A 17,688-nucleotide genomic window follows, 5' to 3' on the forward strand; every position below is an offset into this window, starting at 1 on the left:
TGCTGTCCTTCCCCGACGTGGGCTTGCACGGCTCTGCAGCACCCTGGTCACACGTGGCACTGGAAAGCAGAGCTCATGGCAGCAGCTCTTCAAGGGCACACCACCGGCCCACACTCAGGCGGCTCCGGGGCCGGAGCGTGCGGTTACACTTTCAGCACCCGGCAAACACGCTCTCCTGGGCTCTGATCCCCAAAAACCCCCTCCCAGCAACAGCAGCCACCCCCTGCACCCACCAGCCTCACACACACACACGCACTTCCTCCGTGGTCACATCCCCATTCACTTTTTAATTAGGATTTTCATATCAGAGCAAGAGAATGAGCTGCAGGAGGCAGAGAAATGCAGTGCCTGAAAACAGTTAAAGAGGAGCTGGCGCCATTTCAGCGCTCCCATCCCCTCCGCCCTTCCCCTTCAGCTGCAGTTTGCTCTCAAGGCAGAGGAAGCCGACATGTTAGAAAATACTTTCTGCTTCATGTCTGGGGAAAACAGAGCTGGGGCAGTCTCAGGAGAAGCTGGGGCCTGGGGATGTGGAGAATTTGCCCTCAGTAACTCGCAGCCGCTTGCTCCATTCAGCGTCGTCACACGGAACGGAGCCGCTGTCACTGGCAAAACAGATTGTTTTCAAAATTGCTCTCGACTGAAATAACCTGAATGAGCTGATTTGACAGACAAGGGAAAACAGTCTCCTCATCAATGTGGTGGCTCCATGTTCCTCTGCAAGGAGGCTCCTCTCTTTTTCATTGTAGACGCTTTATTTAAGGATTTAAAAATAGCCCAGGCGACGGCAAGAGGTGGCAATATAAAGGTACTGAACAGGCAGCACTTACTGATAAAACAATCCCTGCCCCAGAGCCTGTCAGTGCAGTCAGCTGGGCTGTGTGCTAGAGAGGAACATCTGGGGCTCTGAGGATCCTTAATTAGGAGCAAACCCACAAATGACATAACTGGAAGTTGGTAGCAGAAAGCGTTGGGCTTGCCTTCCAATCAGCCCTGAAAGCAGCTGGGAACAGAGCTGGGAAGCAAGGAGCAGCACCCCGAGCTGGGGCTGGGGCTTACACAGTGGGTTTCGTTTCACGGGCTGCAGCAGCAGCAAGCAGCCACGAGATCTGTGCCCGGGAGAACATTCCCTGCCTTTCCTCCAGCCCTGGCAGCACTCAGAGCGAGCAGAGCAGGGCAGAGCAGGCACTTGGGGTTATTAAATGAGGATTTAATCCTGCCCTTTAAATCAGCAAAAAAATTATCAAAGATGAAGGATTTCCCTGTGTTTTAAAGCCAGTCCAACTTGCATTCCCTGATCTGCCTTTGGGAAGGCTGCCAACTGCAAAATGGAATCGCTGAGCCTGGATTTCACTCTGCATCCAGCCAATTACGGCAGCCTCGCGTCCCCGCGCTTGGAAGTGGTGCAGTGCAAGAGACTGACAAGATCCAATCTTTATTTATTTACAGGGCTGCATTGCACTTCCAGAGGGAATCACAGCGCTGGGCTCACTGCAGCCCGCCCCAGGTCCTGTGCTCTGCACTGCTCAGGTGCCAGTGAAAATGGCCCAGTCCAAACCCCTCGTGGGGCTGGTGGGGGAGTGCCCAGCCCCAAAGGTTCCCCTGAGATGCTGCCACAGCAGTGGGCCCAGCCACCCTGGCCATCACTTGCCCTGTGGGTGGCTCAGCCGATTTGCCCTCGTGAAGTCTGCTGGCTCTGCACATGCTGGATTCCCTTTGCACTTCTCACCAAAATGGCACAAACAAGCCCTGCTCTGTCGCAGACCAGCTCTTCTTGTGCCAGCAATATGCTCCGGTTTAGGCTTCAGAGAGCGATTAGTCTGCTGAGTTTCCTAATTATGGAGAATAAAATGGGGCCAGGACACACTTTATTGAGCAGCACCACAGACCACAGCAACAGCTCTGGCACCTTTTACCTGCTGGGACTGTCTCCAGGTGGGGAAGTGTCCTCATGCAAAGTCATGTCAGTCCTACCAGGGTGGCTCTTCCAGCCACTGTCGTACCTGAGCCACAGCTGGCACCTGCCATGGTCTTTCTGTGGGACCCTGAACTCCAGTGTTCCCAATTCTCCCAGCGCCCCCAGAACCCCCTGTGCTCCCGATTCTGCCAGTGCCCCAGCACTCCCAGTGCTCCCAATTCCCCCAGTGCTCTCAGCACTCCCAGTGCTCCCAATTCCCCCAGTGCTCCCAGCACTCCCAGTGCTCCCAATTCCCCCAGTGCCCCAGCACTCCCAGTGCTCCCAATACCCCCAGTGCCCCAGCTGCAGGCACTGCAGTGCTGATGTGGTTACATCTCACCACAGCGATGCAGTGAATCGCTGAGCAGAGTGTCTGAGGTTCAGCACCATGAGAAGTCCTTCCAGAGACACCCTGGAGAGCAGCTCCTCGTGCCCGCTCCAGCTGCCCTGCTTGGCACACTCAGGCTCTGAGTGGTGTGGCCCAAGGCTGAAGGGTAGACCCACAGCAGCAGGGTAGGACAAAGTGCTGGATAAACCCAGCTGCTGCCCCAGGACTGCTGCCCAGCTCCTGCTGCCCTCCCAGACACCTCTTCTAGAGGCCAGCTTCTCCTGGAGACTTTTGCTCTGGGCAAGGCTGACACACAGCTGCTGCTTCTGCCCTCAAAAAGTATTCCCTGTTCTCCTGCCATCCTCTCATTTCCCTCCTGCCTCACTCCATGCTCTGAGGGTTGTAGGGATGCCCTGGGGAGCACCAGGACCTCAGCAATGACACTTCACAGCCCCGTTTTGTGTCCCCTCCTGGATGACTGGATTGCACAAGAGGCTCTGCCCTGCCCCTGGCAGAGCTGGCACCGCGGAGGGGAGCGGGCAGCCAGCCGGGCAGGATCCCAGCTCTGGGCTTCGAGCTCACCCAAGCACTTTTTCCCTCTGCCGGGGGCTGGAATCTTAACTCCTGTCTCAGCTCTGGCTGCCCCCGAGCCTCGGGGCAGGGCTGTGCTGAGAATGGCACGGCCTGTGACATTTTCTGGCTGTGCAAGGAGATGTCAGCTGGGCCCGGGCGGGGGGAGGAGGAAAACGCCTGCCCCACTTGCTCCTGCCCATGCTGCCGCCCCCTGCCCGGCGCTGCGCTCACCCAGCCCGGCTGGGCAGGAGGGGAGCGAGGAAACGCAGCCTTCTCAGCCACCGAATCCACGGATTTCCGAGCAGCCACCGCGCCGCTAAAACAAAGGCTGCTTTGAAATGGAGCCCGGCCTGGCCGGCTGCCAGCGCCAGGCGGGGGACAAAGGCTGGGAGCACAAGCGCAGCGCCGGGAGCGGCGAGCCGGGAGCGGCGAGCCGAGGATGCTCCGAGCAGGGAGAGCGTCGCCATGGAGACCGGGAGGAGAGCGCGGGGCCGGGACGGACCGGGAGCCCGGGAGCACCGGGAGCACCGGGAGCACCGGGCCAGGATGGACCGGGAGCACCGGGAGCACCGGGGCTGGGACGGACCGGGAGCCCGGGAGCACCGGGCTGGGACACACTGGGAGCACCGGGAGTACCGGGAGCACCGGGGCTGGGACGGACCGGGAGCCCGGGAGCACCGGGAGCACCGGGCCGGGGTGGACCGGGAGCACCGGGAGCACCGGGCCAGGATGGACCGGGAGCCCGGGAGCACCGGGAGCACCGGGCCGGGGTGGACCGGGAGCACCGGGAGCACCGGGCCAGGATGGACCGGGAGCCTGGGAGCACCGGGAGCACTGGGAGCACCGGGAGCACCGGGCTGGACCGGGAGCACCGGGGCTGGAACGGACTGGGAGCACCGGGAGCACTGGGCCGGGATGGACCGGGAGCCCAGGAGCACCAGGCCAGGACGGACTGGGAGCCCGGGAGCACCGGGAGCACCGGGATGGACTGGGAGCACCGGGATGGACCGGGAGCACCGGGAGCACCGGGAGCACCGGGGCTGAGGGACGCTGCAGGGCCACTGCCCCGAGCCCTGCACAGGGGCTGCACCAGCAGCTGCCTCTGTGCCACCCCAGGCCCGACAAGTGGCACGAATGGCATCTGTCAAGCAGACAGTGAAAATTCCTCCCTCCATGCAGGAATTCTCTTTCCTCCTTATTTCATTGATGCAAAAGCTGTCTGGGGGGGAATACTGCTTTAATGAGTTCATGCAGGGGGCACAAACCCCTGGGCTGGCCTGGGCAATGGCACAGGCAGAGCAAACCATCCCACACACGCCCGAGATCTCAGATCACCTGCAGAAGGATTAACAGTCTCTGCAGAATTATGGCATGAAAGGCTGGTGGTGGGGAGCACGATTTGTGTGCTGATTGTGGTGAGGGTCATTCATCACGTAGAGAGCAGGGGCTGCTCCTGGGTCCTGTCCAAAGGGCTCTCATGTCCTGCCAGGCTGCAGGCACCGGCCAGCCAGGGAGCACTGGGGTCCCAGCGTGGCTGGAAGATCCCCTTGCCCTCACCCTCTGCCTGCCCATGGCCCACACAGGGCAGGAGCTCATGCCAGGGCAGTCTGACGTGATGCCAGGGCCAGCCTGGGCGCGCAGGCAGCTCCGTGGCAGCAGCCACCACCAGAGCACCCGTGACAGGCAGGGGGTGAGCCCTGCACACCACCACACCCTGTGCAGAGCCCTGGCAAGGCCCCTCCACCTCTGGTGTCTCGGAAGGAGCTGGAGGATCTGTCCTGTATTCTTCCACAAAGCCCGAAGCCCTTGTGGCTTTGCAGAGCACGAGAGGGAGCGGGAAGCAAACCATCATTTTTTAAGCAAGGGAGACACTCAGGTGCTGCCACAGCGAGGGCTGTGTAAACAGCCAAAAGACAGATTGGACACAGCAGAGCTCACTGCCAGTGCACGACAAATAATGAACACAGGCAGGAATCCCCAGGGAGGCACATCTCTAATAAATGACATTTAGATCTATAGCTCTAACAGCTCGTCCCAAGGCATCCCACTCTGAATTAGGGAAGGGGAACCCATAGCCTGCCCCGCAGTCCTGGAGAGGGTCAGGGAGGCAGAAGTACAGCTGCAAGGAAGGAGATGGGGACATTTCTGCACTTGCAGATGGACCGACAGGACTCCTTGTGGGCTTTACCACCGATAAAAATCACCAGTTTTCAGCTCTGAATTGTTAATGCCCCCACTGCCAGCCCCGCTCTGTCTGGCCCTGCCCCACGGCTCTGCAGCACGGGGAGGAGCAGAAGAAAAGCAGCAGAGTGTGTGCTGGGCTGGAATGCTCCTGGCAGGCCAGCACCCTCAGCTGGGGCTGTTCCAGAGAGCTCAGCCCTGCTCCCTCGGCCAAGCGCCGAGTCCCCACCCGTCCAGGGCTGGCTGCGGCTGCTCCGGCTCTGCAGCCACAGAGCCACCACCAAGCACTGCTCCTGCCTCAGCAGCTTGTGATCAGCCATCCCCGGCTCTGACTTGTTCTTCTGAGCAACCAAAACTTAGTTTATCTTCTTTTAATTAAGCCAAAAGAATGCAGTAGCCTTTGATTTCTCTCTTTGCTTTGCAGGAAAGCAGAAGGATAAAGGGGCAGGCAGGTGAGAAAAAGCTTTGAGACAAATATGCACCGGCTCTGTTGGCTTTTATTTTATGTGTAGCCCTTTTCTTAAAATAAATAATTACGTTTCAAAACCTCCTTTCCCTGTTCTGAGCACTGCCTCCTTCCACATTAATGCTATTTGCATGCGCCATCTCCTCCCACCCTTCAATAATTTAAACCTTCATTTTTTATTCACTCGGTTGTCAGATTCATTTACATACCATATATCTATATTTAACACTGACTTTGCTCCCGTTTGGTTTTTTTAACAGGAAATAGATTTCCCCTCTAATTTAACCACATCTGGGGCAGGGCTGTCTGGGGGATCAGGGGGTGCAGTGGGGGTTGGAGGGGTGCTGAGGTCTCCTCTGGTGGGTGCAGCGCTGGCAGGGCCTCGGCAGCCCATGGCCAAGCCCTCAGCTCCATCAGCTGCAGGGAGCTCCAAGCGTGGCCTCCTCCCAGGTCCTGTTCTCCTCATCCTCCTCCCAGGTCCTCCTCTCCTCACCTTCCTCCCAGGTCCTGTTCTCCTCATCCTCCTCCCAGGTCCTCCTCTTCTCATCCTCTTCCCAGGTCCTGTCCCCAGGTCACAGAGCATGGGAGGGAAGGGGCACAGACCATGGGAGTGAAGGGGCACAGAGCACGGGAGGGAAGGGGCACAGACCATGGGAGTGAAGGGGCACAGAGCACGGGAGGGAAGGGGCACAGACCATGGGAGTGAAGGGGCACAGAGCACGGGAGGGAAGGGGCACAGACCTTCCACACGGGTGCTGCTTGATAAAGGCAATTGGAGTGAGAGCAGGTGAATGAGAAAGGGGCACATCACAGAGCCAGTCACTGAGGAGAGGCTCAGACCCCCCTCCCTCATTTTCCACATTACCAGAAAAAACAGTGAACTGATCTCAGACAAATGAGCTCTCTGGACCCAATTCTTCAGCTTAATGAGCTCCTCTTGCAGCACTTTCCCTGCACGGAGACTCCCAGCACCTTCTCTTTGGCACAGTTTCTACTGAGCAGAGCCACCCCCACCCACCCCAGGGAGGGCTGAGGGGCTGGGCAGCGATGCCCTCCGAGCCCACTGGGCAGGGTGCCAGGCAGGGCGGGCAGGCAGAGAGCCTGGAGCCCCCAGGGACGGAGCCGCCGTGTCCTCCCTACCGCAGGAGGGCTTTGCCCGGGATGGCAGAGCCCTGCCAGGATGCTCCAGGGCCCGGTGGTTTCAATCCCTGAGGGTTTGGTGGACACCGCTGGCTCAGCTGGCACATTCCCAGCCAGCCCAGCACACCCTGCCTCTCCCAGCACACCCTGCCTCTCCCAGCCTTCCAGCATCAGCCTCCAGCTGAACTGGAGTTCGCCAGGTTCAAAACAAACTCTTGTTTCAGGAGTGTTGCCCTGATTCTTAAGATTTTCTAAAGCCTTCTGAGTTTGCATCCTTATAGAGAACTTTCTCACACAACTTTCTGTAAACAATCTATTGTTTTGCATTCCTCCATAGAGACGGAGATATTTGATGTACCGGTAGTTTGTCCAATGTCATTGGAGAGGTGGCACCTTCACCCTCCAATCCACTGGCACTTTTGGAAAAGTATAAATGCTGGAGTCAGAAAATAAACTTCCTCTTTTTCACCTTTGCAATGGCAGGGCTCACGCCGTGCTTTCACGTGTCCTACAGCTACATCGGAGGAAATTGCTCTCCTCGCTCTCAGCAGCACGTTTGCAGTCCTGGGTGGAAGATTCCCGGGGGATTTGAGTGCACCTTTAGAATTGTGCCTCTCACTTGTCCTTCCCCGGCTGGCAGGGGCAGCGGGCTCCGGCACGAGCAGCGCTCCCCGCTCTAATGCTTAAATGAACAGGGAAGTTTTGGTAAATTGAAGGCTAATTTTCTCTTGGGAACAGATCATTAAATTACAGAATACTAATGAAAATTTACAGCATCCGGAGAGAGGGTGGAGGGAGGGGCAGGGGGAGCAGTTTGTCGCTATTTTCCCTTTTTCCTGCTGCAGCCAGAAGTGGGAGCTGCCGGGGCCGGCCCTGGAGCTGAGGTGGGACGGGCACAGCCTGGGGGTTTGAAGGATGGCACCCAGGACCCACGGGGGGAAGGTGCAGTGAGGCCGGAGCAGCCCTCCTGCAGCCCTGAGACCCCGGCAGGGGCGAGACCTGCAGCCCTGTGGCAGCTCCATCCTCCATCCTCCATCCTCCATCCTCCATCCTCCATCCTCCATCCTCCATCCTCCATCCTCCATCCTCCATCCTCCATCCTCCATCCTCCATCCTCCATCCTCCCTGCTTTTGGGGAGGGGGCTCCAGGGAGAGCTGTGGCTGAAGTGCTCAGAGTGAGAAATGCACATTTTTTTTTATTGCTTCGACCATACATAATTTAAATATTCAAACTACTCTGAAATTCATTGAATTATACATGAATTTCACAGGCAGCATTTTCATAAATCTTGAAAGGCATTAATGTTTTTTTTCACTTCCTTCAAAACCTTGATTAACCCTAAATGTATTTATTTTTATATTTTTAGAAATCCAGATCAGTCTTGTCCAAAACCCCCTAGAGAACGTCACCTACACGTCTGGGTGATCCCGTGTGTCAGTGAGGGCCATGTGGTGAAGTGTCAGTGTTTTATGGCAGCGTTTGGGGCAGCCCGGCAGGGTGAGAGATCTCTGAGCTCCGTCCCACGAGCGTTTCCCAGCCCTCTGAAGCTCCCAGGGGAGCAAGCAGGAGGCTGGAAGAGAAGCAGGGACCGTGCAGCCCTGTCTGCAACCTCTCCCTGGTTAGCTCATCCCTCATTATCCCTCCCTACCCTTTTAATTTCTCTCTAAACTCAATCAGCTATTGCTGTTCAAACTGAAATAATTAATTGGAACAAAATTGCCACTGTAGGAGAAAAGAATGATTAAACCCATCCAGCGGACAATGGGGCAATCACAGCCTAAGCAGCTAATTACGGGATGCGGGATAATAACAGAGCCCCGGGCAGGCTGCGGGGCTGCAGGAGCCGGGAGAGGGTCCGGGTTTGAGCCGGGAGAGCCGGGAGAGGGTCCGGGTTTGAGCCGGGAGAGGGTCCGGGTTTGAGCCGGGAGAGGGTCCGGGTTTGAGCCGGGAGAGGGTCTGGGCTGGAGCAGGGTCTGGGCTGGAGCCGGGAGAGGGTCTGGGCTGGAGCAGGGTCTGGGTTTGCCTCAGTGCCAGGGTCGGTGCCAGCTCTGGAGCAAACACCAACGGGAGCCAGAGGGAGCAGCCGCGGGGCAGCAGAGCCCGCCCGGCCCCGGCCCAACACCGAGTCTCTGCGGTAGCAGCTCCTTCTCGGAGGCGTTTCTGACTGGGACCGGAGCTTCCAACAGCCCGAGGACTGCGGGATGCACTCAGAGGGTTCTGATGCCCGGGGAAGCCAGGACTGCCCCTCACCCCGCGTTCTGTTTTTCCTGCTGCAGGGATACCTTGGTGATGGGCAAGCTGCAGCTCAGGGTCGGAGAGCTCAGAGGGAGGACAGGGCAGTTCCCAGCACCAGCGCAGAGGTTCGTGTGACTGCCAGGCCTCAGCGGCGTGGGAGACACAAACCATCAAAATCACACTCACGGCAAGGAGGGGAGAAACGGCCAGAGCAAACCCGATGCACACGCAGCCACAGAGCAAGCATTTGGAAGAGGGAGCAGCTGCCTTTCTGTTCCCAGTCTTCTGGCACCGCAGGCTGGGACACCTCGAGTGACGGCTCTTAGAGAGTGACGGCTCTTCTCTGACCTTTATGGAGACAAAAGAAAGAGAGGGTTCAGCTCCCGGCAGGGCGGGAGCAGCGCTGGGGCCGGGACAGGGACAGGGACAGGGACAGGGACAGGGACAGGGACAGGGACAGGGACAGGGGCAGGGACAGGGACAGGGACAGGGACAGGGACAGGGACGGGGGATAGGGACAGGGACAGGGGCAGGGACAGGGACAGGGACAGGGGACAGGGACAGGGACAGGGACAGGGACAGGGACAGGGACAGTGGGGACAGGGACAGGGACAGGGACAGGGACAGGGACAGGGACAGGGACAGGAGCAGGGACAGGGACAGGGACAGGGACAGGGACAGGGACAGGAGCAGGAGCAAGGACAGGGACAGGGGCAGGGACAGAGACAGGGACAGGGACAGGGACAGGGACAGGGACAGGGACAGGGACAGGATCATTCCCCAGGAAAGCCAGCAGAGCTGAGCTCTGCGGGCAGCCCCACTGTGCCAGGCCCTGGGGAGGCTGGGCTGGGCAGCACACGGGTCAGGCTGCCAGGGAGCATGAAACCCTGCCTGAGTAAATGTGCCTGGCAAGCTGAGGAGGCTTCTGCCAAAAGAATGGTTTTCCATTAATATTTTCACACCGTGGCTGAGCTGTGAACGCTGTGTCCTGTCTCCACCCTGCAGACGGGTAGCAGGTATTGGGGTGGTCCTGTGCCCCTCCTGTGCCCCTGTGGGTGCTGCTCCCTGGCTGCAGGACCACGCTCAGCACAGCACAGACTGCACTGTGGGCTTGCAAAAGAAAATTAGATGTGTTACACAAACAACTTTGTGCATCCACTTTTCAGAAGTTCAGCGAGAACTGATCGGTCTCTGTAATTTCAGTGTAATCCACCCCTGCAGTGCTAAACACGAGGTGCTGGGTGGCATCCTGTGGTTCCTCTGGCATTGCCCATTCCCCTGAACCAGCTGCCCAGCCAGAGGAGCTCCCTGCAGCCCTGTGGCTCCCTGGCATGCAAAATGCAATGCCAGGAATTGTATCTCCCCCTGAATGCTCTGGAGGAGGACTGAGAGCAATTGCAGATTTTGCTGCCTGCTCCCCGTTCCAGCCACCTCCACCTGAGAATGAACAGCCCCAGCACAGCCCACAGCCCTGCCGTGCACAGCCTAATTAATCACACTGCTCAGGAAAATGTATTGGCATAATTAATAACACAAGGCATCTCTATTGGCCTCTGCGGCGCAGCAAATCATGAGGCAGCAACACTTGGACGTGTTGACCTGGATATCATAAATAATCCATCAAAGCCTCCCTGCCCGCTCGGGTCTGGGGAGACACCAGAGATACCAAAAGGATAATTAAACAAAAGCAAGATGGACAGCACTGGTGCCCCATTAATCACTCCCAAAGTTGTGGGGATGGGACCCCCAATTTTGCCCTTTTCTCTGTGTGGGTTTTGGTAGCTATGGGCCTGGAAGGGAACCTTCTTCAGAGAGGCCCCCAGACTCCTTCACGAATGTCCCCAGACATTCCAGAGATCCCCAGAGAAATTCCATTGACCTTCTCTTTCACTGCTGTTGGCAGCTGCCGAGAGACTGATGTGTGTTCAGTGGGAACCCCTCGAGGGGCAGATGGGGTGAGGGATGAGGGTGCAGCTGGCTATTAACTGGAACTGGATTTAGCATCCCATTAGGGAGATGGTGTTTGGCAGCAGCAAGCAAAAGGTTAGCTGAAAGAGACAAAAATATTTTCCATAGAGAAAGGGAACCCTCTGGTCAAAACAAAAGAAAACTAACGAGTTTGTTTTACTCAGCTGTGAGGGCAAAGAGCACCTGGACTTCGGGGCTTCCATTGAAGCTTCACCTACTAAATTAGTTTAATCATGACTGTCATTAGTCATCTTTGTTGAGTCCTCATTTGGAGGCCATTTAGAGGGGGTTAGAGGAAATCTTTGCTCTTTATTCCCCTACAATCGTGATTAACTCTCTGGATTCGCGCAGCATTTTCATATTGATGGAAAGAAGCAAAATGAACTCATAACCACGAAATGCAATGCCTCCAGCATGGAGCAGGACTCAGCCTGTGCCGGGGAGGAATTGCTGGGATGACACCCGGGGTGCTCATCTGTACTGAGGGCTGAGGATGAGCGGCTGGGAGGAGCCACAGGGCAGCTCAGCGCTCCAAATGCTGTTGGGTCAAATCCGGCACCCGGGGAGGGGAACCACCAGGTTCCTGGAAAAAAATGAATCCGGGATAGACCTGACCGCAGGTACTCCAAAATCATCAAACTCCGTGAAATACACAAAGGGCGGCTTTGGCTGGAGATGCGGTTGTTCTTGTTCCAGCAAGTGGGAGGATTCCTGCAGAGGAATCCTCTCCCTGAAGAGCAGCTCGGCTCCCCAGAGGCGCCCGCCGGCACGCAGGGCACTGAATAAACATTTCTTAATCCAAACCAATTCAAAAGCGCCTGTTGGGCTGCGCCGGCAGCTGGCGGCTCCGTGCTCTGCCCACTGCCAGCACCACCCATTGCTGCCCCCAAAGCCAGCCCGGCCCTGCGGCACCGGAGAGAGCCCGGAGCCCCCGAGCGTGCGGCATCCCTCCTGCCTGCCCCGCACCCAGAGGAGCAGCGCTGGCACACACAGCCTCCAACGCGCTTCCAGATCCGCTGCCGGGAGGTGCCCTGGTGCTTCTGCCCCTCGCCACGGCGCCTCGGGACTGGCGGGGCCCGGCTGAGCCGCGGTACCTCCCGCACGGCACCCCCGGCACCCCGCACGGCACCCCCGGCACCCCCGGCACCCCGCACGGCATCCCCGGCACCCCGCACGGCATCCCCGGCACCCCGCACGGCACCCCCGGCACCCCCGGCACCCCGCACGGCATCCCCGGCACCCCGCACGGCACCCCCGGCACCCCGCACGGCACCCCCGGCACCCCGCCCGGCACCCCGCGGCAGCGGCAATGCGCCCGCAGCGCTGCGGCAGAGGGACCCTTCCGAGGGCTCCTCCGTCCCTGAGCGGGCTCTCGGGCTCGCTCCAGGCGTTACTCACCCGGCAGCGCGCAGGGACCCGGCGGGGAGGAGAGAGCGGCGACGGAGCCGTGCGGGAGCGCCCCGCATCCCTGCCCGGGGCGCGGACAGACCCGGCCTGTCCCCCGGCGGGGCCGGACACGGACCGGGCTCCGCTCCGCTCCGGCGGCGCCCGAGCCCCGCTCCGCCCTCGCCATCGCCCGTGCGGCGCTGGAGCCGCTCCCTTGGCTTGGGCACGGCTCCGGGTTTGGGTTTAGCATCTACCGAGCCAAGTCCTCGGTGCGCTCTGTGCTAAATAACTAAGGTTAATTTGATTTGATGCACCACTTCATTAACATAAACAGCTCACTGTGTGTCAGTCCTCTGTAATTATGGTTCCTTACAGCCGGCATCTTGTTCATTTTCCATCAGTGCTGGAGCTTCCCCGTGATCCCCTCCCAGCCAAGCCCCCTGCCTGAACTCCCCCCCCGACAGTAATTAGGTGTCATTTATTCTGCAGTTGGCAGTTACACTCATTTGCAAAAACAGGGGCAAGGATATAAAATGTACTTTTCGCTGCAGCCCCGCTTGCCTCCGGCGGCTGGGACGGAACTGTGTGCAGGGCGCCGGCGGGGAGGGGGGATGCTCCGAGGGTGTGCCATGCAGGGAGCCCCAGCAGCGACGGCTCCGGCTCAGCAGAGCCCACGGAGGGGCAGAGGGCAAGACCTGGTGCCAGTCACAGCCCAGGTGGGATTTCTGCTCCTAGGGAGGGAACTGCTCTGCCCTTGTGGGCACCGGTGCCTTTGCCAAGGTGGGCACAGCCACCTTCCTCCTCCTTCTCAGCTACATCATCCTGTGGGAGTGCAGGAGCTGCTGGGAGCCAGGGAGGAGGACGGGCACTCCAGGCTGTCCCTGTGCTGCTGGAGCAGGGACTGGGGCTGCCCATGCTGATCTCTCCTCCAAAACTCCTTCCTCATTGTCTCCATTTAGTTCCATCCTTGTGCTGGAGGTGCCATGCTGGAGACATTTGCCACCTATTTTGCTGGACGAATGACTCCAGCCTCCCACCCAGCCGAGCTCCAGCAGGACACTCCGCACACGGGCTGCTCCCCCAAGAGCAAACGCAGAGCTCAGCCGTGACCGTCCCACTCAGTGAGCATTTCGGGGGCTTTGAACTGCAATGTCCCTGGAGCTGAAGCCACGGTGTTCGCACAGACAGCGGCACTCGTGCGGCACTGGCCTCTGACAATATAAAATAGATATTGTTAAAAGCCACTTAAGCCTTTCCATGGGAGGATTGTGGACCCCTGGAGCACAGCCCAGGGGACAGCCCTTTATTGCCATCGTGACCAGGTCAGCTTCTCCAGAACCCAGCAAATTATTGATGAGGTGGTTGGCCTGTTAAAACGTGAACACATCCATCACCTTGCTGCTGATCCTGCTCCTGCCTTCACAGCGCTCTGCTGGGCTTGGGAATTCACCAGCAGCTGATTTGCTGCATTTGGAAGAAATCCCCCACGCCCAGCTCTGTGTCAGAGTTACAGCAGAACATGCATGCCGGCTTCTCCAAAATCCCTGAGACTGTTTTCCCTTCTGGTTCTGGTTTTGCTCCTGTTGCTTTGTGGCATGGTCTAAACAAAGGCACAATTTGGAACTAAAACAACTGTTGCTTTAGTTAGCAGAAACACCTTAGAGCAGTAAAAATCAAATGTAGCCATTGCCATTGGAGTCTGACCCGCCCTTGAAGCGAGTGCTGGCGGCGGGAGGGGGATGAGCCGGCGCAGCCTCTCCTCTGGAAGTGATGAAGCATCGAACCGGGAGGACAAATGGGCTCCTATGGCTCTGGGCACCCCGTGGTGACAATCCAGCAGGGAGAGGCAGATAGAGCTTCCTGGGAGGTGGGGGCATTTATTTCTGTCTGTCAAGACACGGCAAAGATGAAGAACATACAAGGAAGGGGAATTAGTGTCTTAATCTACTGCATTTACGCTCGTCCCTTTTCTCAATGCCTTTGGCTACTCATTTTCCTGCAGCTGATATTTTCTTATCACGTCTTTTATGACATTTCCAGATACTTATTGAATCAGAAAGGAGAGCTCTGCTTTGTGTGCTGAGGATCCCAAAGACTCGGTGGAGTGGCTGTAGGGACAGGGGACACAGAGAGCATCCCAGCCCCGAGGCACAGCTCACCAGCAGGATGTGTGTCAAACAGGACTTAATTATATCTCCACGGTGACTTCTCCCCTACGTCCTCATTTCCCTGCATCCTTAGAACAGCGTGGAGCGTCTCCCTCTGCGGGCAGAGCGTTCCTCTAGCTCCGGCCTCCCTGCTGGGCAAGGCTCTCCTTCCATCTGCACCATCACAACAGCGACAAAACCAAAGAGAACACGCTCAGTGACAAAACCAAGGAGAACACGCTCAGTGAGAGCATCCTCAGGAGCCCGGGCTTCTGGAGAGTTGCCAGCTGCCCCCGGGGCAGGGCTGCCGGGAGGGAGCTGCGGCTCTCGGCTGGCAGAGCATTGCTGGAGGCCGCTGGCTGGGGAACCACAAATGTCACCCACGTTTGCACACATATTTATGTTTTCCATGATATGTCTGCGCTGCTGGCAACGCTCAAAACCAAACAAAGCAAAACAAAGCAAAGCAAAGCATGCCCTCTCTGGCAGCTCCCGACTCAAGGACTGGGGCGATGCCACGGATGCCGAGGCGGGGCTGAGCTGCCTGGTCCCCTGGGGGACACCGAGGGCACGGCCCGGGCCCCAGCAGCCCCAGGAGGCCGGGGCGTCCCGCACCTCGCCCGCGGTGCTGCTGTGCACGCCCAGATCGCTCAGTCGTCGCTGGCTCGTGTCACCAACGCAGCGCCAGCGAGCCCGACAAATAACTGTTCGCAGCTGTCATTAGCTGAAAACAAGGCGAATCTGCATATGCTTAGTCTTAATTAGGCAGCTTGGCAAGGAGCCCTCGCTCGCTGCTACCGAACAGCCATTTCGCTCACAACAGGGTGACAGCAGCCCCGGAGTGTGCACACGCACACGGAGCGGACGGACAAACGCCGGCGAAGCCTCCTCGTGTCCCGGCCCCTCGGAGGGCGCTGGGGCGGAGGCCCGGCCCGAGCTGCCCCAGCCCATCCCCAGCCCGGGACGCACGACAGCCATAGCGGAGCTGGCGGAAAACAACGCCAGGAATGCGCCCCTCAAAGCACCATCGCTAATTACTCAACTCTCCTTTACCTCTCGAAGGCACGGGCGTTGGCAGAGCTCGCGGGGGCATTTCCACGGAGGACGAGGAGGACGAGGAGGACGAGGAGGACGAGGAGGAGGAGGAGGAGTGGGAGGAGAGCCCGTCTGGGGGCTCTGGCAGCAGCCGGGCGTGGACCGGGCTGGATCCGAGCGGGGAGCTGGCGAGCGGAGCCCTCGCTCCGTGGCACGGGAAAGCGGGGCATGCCCCTCGTGCCCGGCGAGCGGGGCAGCGCCGGGCCCGCACGGCAGCGCCGGGCCCGCACGGCAGCGCCGGGCCCGCACGGCGCCTTCCTCTCCATCACCATCCTCCTCCTCCTTGGCGCCCAGAGGGGCCCGGCGGGCGCTGCTCCGTTACCGAGCGCACCGACGCAGCCGTGACGGGTCCGCCACGGTGCCACCGCTCGCCGCGGGCCGGGGCTGTCCCCAGGGGCACCGCGGTTCACCCGGCACCCGCGCTCCGACAGGCCGGGCACCGGGGATGGGCTGCAAGTAAACGCCCGGAGAGTCCCCAGATCTTTGGCAAAAGCAGCCCCGAAGGCAGATTTCGGACAAAGCCATCCCGTCATCCTAACCTGATGTCCCCCCGGACACGGCAGTGCCAAGTGCCTGTGCTGCATTTGTAGTGCTGGATTCCAAGCTTTATCAATTTACGGCACATTCTGCGCAGAAGGGAATTGAAATAAGGCTGGGAACCATCAAAACATTTCACTTTTAATTGAACTTGTCTCTGAGATTACACAACAGGGAGGCCAAATGAAAGACACTGACACCCAAGGAAACTCTTCCTGCCGGCCTGAGGCCAACGGCAGCACAGGGCTCCGGGGGCAGCACAGCCCGGCCACACCACCCCACCTCTTCAGCACCTCAACAGGCTGCACTGGGCATTAGGACAGACTTCAACCACAGCTCTCCAGCACAAGGTTATATAAAAATATATACATATGGTTTATGGAGCTATTCCATTTAAAAAAACTGAGAATTTTATTTCAGTGCAGGTTTACTCATTAACTTGAATCTCAATAATAAAGCACTTAACACATGCCAGCTCAAGAAACCCATTTCCCCAATTCCTGACTTTTCAGTATCATTGGGCCAAAGCACTCAGAGAAGTCCAAAATCAATGCTGTTTTTCAGCCTCATCCTCACAAGCACAGTCTGTGCCAGGGAGATTCCAAGGGTGCTTTTCCTGCACTCCCACCCTGCCCCACAGAGCAAACCCTGCCAAGCACCTGTACCACCACCACCCACCTGCGCCTTCTCATGCTGGAAAGCAAAAACGGGATCAGATGACTGGAAACCTGCTTTTTCTTGGGCAGAAAACACCTGGAATTCACTAGGAAGGCCTGACATTAAAAGGCATGACGTCCTGGGGTGAAATCCAGCAGTGATCCTGGTGTGCTCTTGTTTTACCTTTCAGGATGCTGTCTCTGGCCCAGGAGAACCAGGATAAATGTCCCTGTGTTACCATTTCTGTGCTGCTCAGCCCTCAGGACAGCTCCTCTGCATGGTGGCACCTTCTGCCAGCAGGAAATGCTGCTTGCCCACACAGCATTTCCACCCCAAACTCTGGCCAAATCCCAATGTCAAGGGCTGTCACTGCGTGGTCCCATGGTCACGGGGGTATTGTGCCCTCAGTGACGCCCATTCCCCCCGTGCTGGCTCTGATGGCTGAGCAACACCTCCACTGTCACCTCCTTGTTAAAAGTAAAATTTGAAATTCTCCAGCTAATGATTTCCATTTTCTATCTCCTGCCACTGCTCAGAGCAGGATCCTGCCTTTCCAGGCTTCCCTGTCCTGCCCCTTCTGAGCCCCACACTGACAGAGGAGTCAGGGCTGTCAGGTGTCACTGCCCTGTCCAACCCCGACCTACCAGTCCTGCTTAAAACATCAACTCCTGGTGAGCAGCACTGGGAGACAAAAGGCAAATTGCAGGGAGTTTAACCCTGTGTGCAAACACGTGCTGCCAGATTCCAGACCGGTTTGGCTGGAAGGGACCTTAATGACCACAGAGCTCCCACCCCAATGGACAACAGCTTTCCAAAACCAGACCAAAGCAGCCACGTGGCAGCGCTGAGAGGGGCTGCAGCTTTGGGGCCACATCCCACCTTTGCCCTGCAAACCCCCAGCTCCTTGGCACAGAGCAGCACACACCACCCCCAGCACCCTCCACCAGGGCAGGTCCTGCCAGTTTTCCCAAAATTAACCCCTTTCTAAGTTATTCTTCCCACACAGTAGTTCCCAGCAAG

At 58.2% G+C, this 17,688-nt stretch overlaps 1 protein-coding gene across 3 annotated transcripts; it reads right to left on the reverse strand.

Annotated features, from left to right (window-relative positions):
• Window positions 1-4,075: 4,075 nt before the first annotated feature.
• On the reverse strand, window positions 4,076-15,319 carry LOC146766042 (uncharacterized). 3 transcript variants are annotated; one of them, XR_014958489.1, is made up of 3 exons: window positions 12,245-15,319; window positions 9,841-11,429; window positions 4,076-9,226 (listed from the first exon to the last, which is right to left on the reverse strand). XR_014958489.1 is itself a non-coding variant. In XM_085591980.1 (3 exons), the coding sequence occupies exons 1-3, from the start codon at window positions 12,310-12,312 to the stop codon at window positions 8,429-8,431; spliced, it is 1,014 nt and encodes a 337-aa protein (XP_085448106.1). In that variant the 5' UTR covers window positions 12,313-15,319; the 3' UTR covers window positions 4,076-8,428. The 3 variants fall into 3 exon arrangements, 1 of the variants encoding a protein (XP_085448106.1); XM_085591980.1 differs by having other exon boundaries at window positions 9,841-9,988; XR_014958490.1 differs by having other exon boundaries at window positions 7,826-9,226; window positions 9,841-10,926.
• Window positions 15,320-17,688: the final 2,369 nt, after the last annotated feature.

Source organism: Lonchura striata, chromosome 14, assembly GCF_050655825.1.
Source record: "Lonchura striata isolate lonStrDom1 chromosome 14, ASM5065582v1, whole genome shotgun sequence".
Lineage (NCBI taxonomy): Eukaryota > Metazoa > Chordata > Aves > Passeriformes > Estrildidae > Lonchura > Lonchura striata.